The sequence below is a fragment of the Saccostrea echinata genome, unplaced genomic scaffold (genome assembly GCF_033153115.1).
Source record: "Saccostrea echinata isolate AGI-Se365-2 ecotype Australia unplaced genomic scaffold, CSIRO_AGI_Sech_v1 ptg000001l, whole genome shotgun sequence".
NCBI lineage: Eukaryota > Metazoa > Mollusca > Bivalvia > Ostreida > Ostreidae > Saccostrea > Saccostrea echinata.
The window spans coordinates 4,534,193-4,540,070 of record NW_026889750.1 but is presented as its reverse complement, the minus strand read 5'-3'; the positions used below and the strand labels follow the sequence as shown (position 1 = coordinate 4,540,070).

Below are 5,878 nucleotides of genomic sequence, written 5' to 3'. Positions count from 1 at the left end.
TTTCCAATATTGAATTGGTGTTACCATTTCTAAACTTGTTCACTTAATATTAATCATTAAAGTTTGATGTCAATAACTTTCGAAGTGTTTGATGCGAAAAAAAGAAATCGTAAAAGAATTTCAAGATATCATGGAATCTGCAATTGTTGACATGAACTTCTAAATGCAAATTGGCGAGGTCATCTTGAGATACTTGAAAACGGATTGGTCTTTAGTCTGCCTACGTGATTTTATTAACGATTCCGCCGCTATAAATTTGAAAGGTAAAAATTCCTCTTCCATTCATTCAAAGGTGCTAAAGAAACAGAAAAAAGGAATACTTACAGCAAAGGTTAGTGGTTTTACTATTAAAACAGGATACATATGTAAGTAAATAGACAAAACTATATCTTAGTTGTAAAATCCTAATAATTCTTTTAAGATTCTAAAATAATTTGATAATTGCGCATTGGAAATTGTCGTAAAGTAGACGAAATAGAAAGTTTTTTTTTCCAATTTAAATAAAGAATATGTCTTACACAAAGCCTTATTCTTCAGTGTACCACAAGTTGCTATTTCATAAACAGGCAATAATAAAAATTATTAATCCAAATATAATTTAGACGTAAACATATCGTCTCAAAAATTGTCCATTAAAATTATCTTTTAATATATAGTTTGTTTAAAATTTGTTTTCAAACAATTTGGCAAATATACTCCTATCATTGGAAAATATAAAGAACTGGAAAAAAGGTATCTATGATTTTTTTTTCTTGCTTGCCATCTATTTGTAGCATAACCTTAGGGCAATCAAAAATCATCATTTTAAATTACTTTCCAACTTTTGAGCAATCCTTTCATTTGAGAATCTGCATTATTTTTCAGGTTTAAAGCATCAACAACTGTAATAATTTTAAAATGACTTAAAAAAATGAATAACAGTTCACAGATAAAGTGTCAACTATAATATAAATTGCATTGCAAAGTTACCTTGTGAAAGATGATGTCTATCAACGACTTCGACTTGTCGTTGTTTTATTTTGAATTCAAATTCAAAATACTGTGAAGTAATAATAATAAGAATTTTTAAGATAATGTGATTAACATCAAAACATATACACGTTAATAGATTTTGAGTGAATGTTCTATTGATGAAAGGAGTATAATTCAAGAATTCTCTCAACTGCTTCAAACACTCATTGACATCTAATGCTGAATGAACGTTCAGTTGTTTACAATGTTGATGTAGGGCACGGTTTTTATACCAGTATACTGATATACTCTTTCCATTGCCTGCATCTACATGGTTTACTGAAGAACAAAGCTTCCGGATTTTTAAATTTGAAAGAAAAATTCGAAAAGTGCAGGAGTTTATAGATTCAATATAAAAAGGGGTCTTACGAAAATTTTTGTGAAAACAAGAAGTATTTTCTCAACTTTACTTCGAAATATCCAACTTTAAAACATAAAGTCTTACAGCGGAAAACCTCTCTGAAATTGCTAAATACCTGCTATCTTTTCACTCGGATTTAAATAGAAGAAATTTACTCAAAAAAGTTGGAAAAACATATATTACAAGAAAGAATATCCAAAAAAGTGTATAAACAATATCGTTACAGATGCTTCGAACACAGATTTTGGCTGGCGTATGCTGTCTACTCGTCACTGTTGCTAGTTTAATAGAATGTCGTTATCTAGACCAAGACGACACACCACGGTAAGATCTATCCGCAGTAATTAATTAACAGGTGTAATTAGCGAAATATTGAATATTGAATTGGAAATAATTGATTACTGTAAGTTGAGATTGATAAGAATTTGTAGAAAATTGAAATTCTTTTTATTGAATTGATGCTTAACATTGTAGTCAGTGAGTAAAAGCAGGCAGATGGATTTTAACTGGGTTTTTTTAAACTCTTGATTCATTCATGATTTATGTAATTAATTATTACAAATTTATGAAAGGACAGAACATAATTTTTCAACAGGAACTTGAATATATGCAATTTTGGGACGTAACAAACCAAAAATAAATTCACATAGATAATTATATTGAGTTAAAGAATAGAAGGGTACAAATGTATTATAAATGCTATTCATTTAAGCTGTGCGCTGGCGAATGTTCTATATATGTTTTTCTATCAGTGGGCCTTCTCTTCTACATGTATTTCGTCAACTTTATGAAAAAAAATTAAATGTGTGTATAAATACAATTAAGATAAAATTTAGCTCATTTGTTTCAAGAACAAAGTAATTCTACATTTTATTCCCTTTGATTAAAAATCCATTTTTAAGTCTCACAAATCTTTCCAATCACGAGGTCGATTCCTTGCGTGTTTTTTCCTGTAAATATTGTATACTTTTCTTGATATATGCATTATTTTTTTGACAATGAATTGGCAACCGCTAAAAATTTAAACCTGGCACTAAAAAGGATTTTTACAATTTAAAATAAACGAATGAAGGAATGAATCGATAAGGATTAAGAAATTAGAATCTTAGTCTGTAATTATTGTAACTTTGGAGAAATTCGTGATCACAAGAGCCAGGCGATCCATCAGAGAAGTGGCTTGTGTAATTACACTTCATCATGGCGCCCGGGTAGCTGATGCGCGATTTACATGATTATCGCTCTCTTGAAAGGGAATAAACCTGTCACCTTACAGATTGCTAAGGCAATACTTTCTCATAAAAGATGATTAGTAAAACAAAAATATTAATCAATATTTTATATTACTTTCAAAAATGTTTTTTCCCCAAAGTTCTAAAAAAAAAAATATATTGCTTTTAGTAGTTCAACACTTTCTAGTTTTAGATTTTGAGACTTTCAAATAATGTATGTATTTGCTTTTTTTTCTTCAGGCATGCTGTATCTGTATTTTGCTTTGAATGTTTCGTTTAGTGTCCATGTTATTTACAGTTTCAAACGTCAGACAGCAGACATGAGATTATCAGAATTACATGCCATGAGAGAAATACTCAACAGATTACCCACAGGATGTTCGCAATACGCATGCGGGATAGTGGATATATTTAGAAGGTATCAACACGCATGCTTACCAACAGAATGCGTGCTGGAAACCCGATTTCCCTACACATTTAATGCTAATAAGGCGAATGAGGTTGCATTATAATCCAGCCCGACACCCATGTGCACCTCATTGACACTAGTTATAGAAGGGTTACCAGCATTCATTTACTCATATAACATCTTTTATATCGTTTTACATTATCCAGATATGACAAGAGATCATGGTCCGATCAGCGAGTTGCCGAAATTAAAGCTCTACTAGGTTTGAAGAACCAAGGAAATGTTATTGCTCATGGTCTATTTGATCCTTACAAGATGTAGGTAGTAGTGTAATAGTTGTCGTCTGCTTCTAGAGTGACGTGGCAACTCCACGCTCTGTGACGTCATATGTGTGCTTACTCTCCTAATGCTTCTATCTGGCTAGTGGTGAAGGTATTTTTCTACTGCTCCTTCTTTCTCTATCTCTTTGTGCAAAACCCGAAACTGCTTTTCTCTCTGTTCCATTCTTTATTCAGCTTTTGGTTTTTACTTGATACAGTGTATGGAGCTTTCTTTGTCTATTAGGGTCATATTTTTGACAAAAAAACTTTGTTTTTATCTCTGAGAAATGTATTAATGGTATCATTCTTATGATATACAGATTTGTCAGGAAACGCACTTCTTCCGATCAACGCATTGCAGAACTTCAAGCGCTTATTGCGTTAGTTCATGGTCGCGGTAACGTTGCACACGGACAGTTAGACCCATCTCTCATGTAGGTATCAGAGAAGGCAATGTTTTGCACAGACATGCGCACTTCATGTCTAATTGCCTACAAGCTTCTGTCTTTTGAAATGCCTTCTTCACAGTTGTCCATGTCAAATTGTCTTCGAGAAAACCTTCCTGTCTTGTTTCTGTCTGGCTTCAGTCATTCTTTCATGTATAGTAAGTAGATTTCTAGGGTACATTGTGTCTTCCCTTAGTTCTTTACCCTACTTGTATTTGTTAGCAGAGAATTAATGAATTAGGAATTTATTAATAAGGAGATTTCATCATCATTCTCATCTTAAGATCACAATTGTTTGTGTGGCTTTGTGTGTTACCATCAATCTTAAGAAAAAGTAAAAGTTAAAACAATGAATCGTATTAAATTTCAGTGATTTCCTCTTTTATTGAAAACCTTCTTCTGCAATGCAATTAATATTTATATCATTCTGTTAAAAATTGGATTAACAAAAGTTTAATTTAAAGTTTTAAACAAAACTCCATTTGTTGAACAAAAATTGAGAAAGCCTGATCGTGACCTGCATATTTTCCCCAATGTGTATAGAATATACATGTATGTGTGTATAAATCTTGTGTATGTTCATGTTTATCATTGAACTTTCCTCGATGACATCATCTATCAACGCTTACGTCAGGTTTTAAAGGAATTTTTATCATGTCTTTTTCATTTTAACTGCTTTTTATTCGAAATGACACTTATAATACCCCCAACTTTGTTTCTCTCACCTTTCAAACATGTGTTACTAGGTCACTAATTAAACCATGCCTTTTTGCTCTAGTGGAAGAAGGAAACGTGCAGCAGAAAAGCTAAATAAAGCGTATTCGAAACGAAGAGCTTTTGCTGAGGAAGAAACAAGCCATTGAAGTGTTGTGATTTTTCGTATGTATTAGTATATAATTCCATTAAGATTCAAAACAATCCTTTGGGTTAACTTTATCTTGATTAACAAAACAATGTCCTTGTACCACTTGTTGAACTAATACAGAAATACAATTGGAATTCTTAATCGTTACAACCGTCATATTGAACAAAGTCAATAGATCTCAAGTCTCTAGTAATTCTTTAAGGATAAACAGAAGGCTATGTTTACTCTTTTCAGATTTTATGCACGGATCTCATTCCCAGCCCCAATGAGGTGCCTGGATACAGAGTATTTATTTGGAACGCGAGGAGTTGGATGACAGATTAATAAATAAATCGTCCTTTTGTCATTTCGTCTTTTTGTCTCAGGAACCCAGCTGTGCTGGTTGTCTTTGTTTGTATGTGTGTTTGTTAAGATGTTTAAATTAAAGTATATTTGGTATTTTATATTTGTTTCTTTCACGTTTGAATTGTATTATCATATCAAAATGGATGCTTTTACCAGTGCCATGGTTAAATTGAATTCCAGTGTATCGTTTTATGTTAGGTCCCCGCCTGGCATTTGCAGCATGGTAAAAACTTCAACTTAGTTGGTCTTAATAAACTTAAATTGAATCAAAAATAGAAAAGGTTTCGCAAAGGTACCTCCTATATGACACTGCTCTTTTGTCAAACAATTGTTGGACACTTTTGAAAATCACCCTGTGTCAAATTAATCTGTAATTCAAAGGGAAAAAAATGCACCAAACTTAATTAAATTCTTTATTGCCATTTTAGAGTGACATGCAAACAACAAAAGAGTTACTCTGTATTCTATAAAATGTTCAATGAGTATATCTATTAAAATACAATGATTCTGAAATACAATTTATAGTATCTCAACACGATGAACATGAAAATAATACAAAAATGTGCATTGCATGCACCTTTTTGAAAATAAAATAAAATATAATCTCATGATGCAATAAACTTACACTGATATATTAATGATATGAAACTATCCCTCTTTCCTTTTATGAACACTGATAATAAGAAATTTGTTTATGGACGGGTTCTAAACCTGAAATCGTATAAATAGTCACCAGTTTGATTTGTTGAGTCTGTGCGATAACACATTTTGCGTCCTTTGGTATACGCAACCAAATGCAATTGCAATCTTTTGTTTCACTGGTCCTTTTGAATAACAAGGGTCGGACTGATGCTGTTTTCTGAACGTCAATACTTCTATTTCCACTTTTTCG

The 5,878-nt window shown here is 31.9% G+C and overlaps 1 protein-coding gene across 1 annotated transcript; it reads left to right on the top strand.

Annotated features, from left to right (window-relative positions):
* The first annotated feature begins 225 nt into the window (after positions 1-225).
* LOC133180997 (uncharacterized) lies at positions 226-4,681 on the top strand. Its single transcript, XM_061315544.1, has 6 exons — positions 226-331; positions 1,599-1,696; positions 2,900-3,019; positions 3,217-3,327; positions 3,651-3,764; positions 4,555-4,681. Exons 2-6 carry the CDS (start codon positions 1,599-1,601, stop codon positions 4,637-4,639), a joined length of 528 nt encoding a protein of 175 aa, XP_061171528.1. The 5' UTR covers positions 226-331; the 3' UTR covers positions 4,640-4,681.
* The last annotated feature ends 1,197 nt before the right edge of the window (positions 4,682-5,878 follow it).

Coding starts and splice junctions, on each gene's coding strand:
- LOC133180997 (XM_061315544.1), top strand. CDS start 1,599: ATGCTTCGAACACAGATTTTGGCTGGCGTATGCTGTCTACTCGTCACT. Junction 3,020..3,216: donor ATAGTGGATATATTTAGAAG/GTATCAACACGC, acceptor TACATTATCCAG/ATATGACAAGAGATCATGGT. Junction 3,765..4,554: donor CAGTTAGACCCATCTCTCAT/GTAGGTATCAGA, acceptor TTTTTGCTCTAG/TGGAAGAAGGAAACGTGCAG.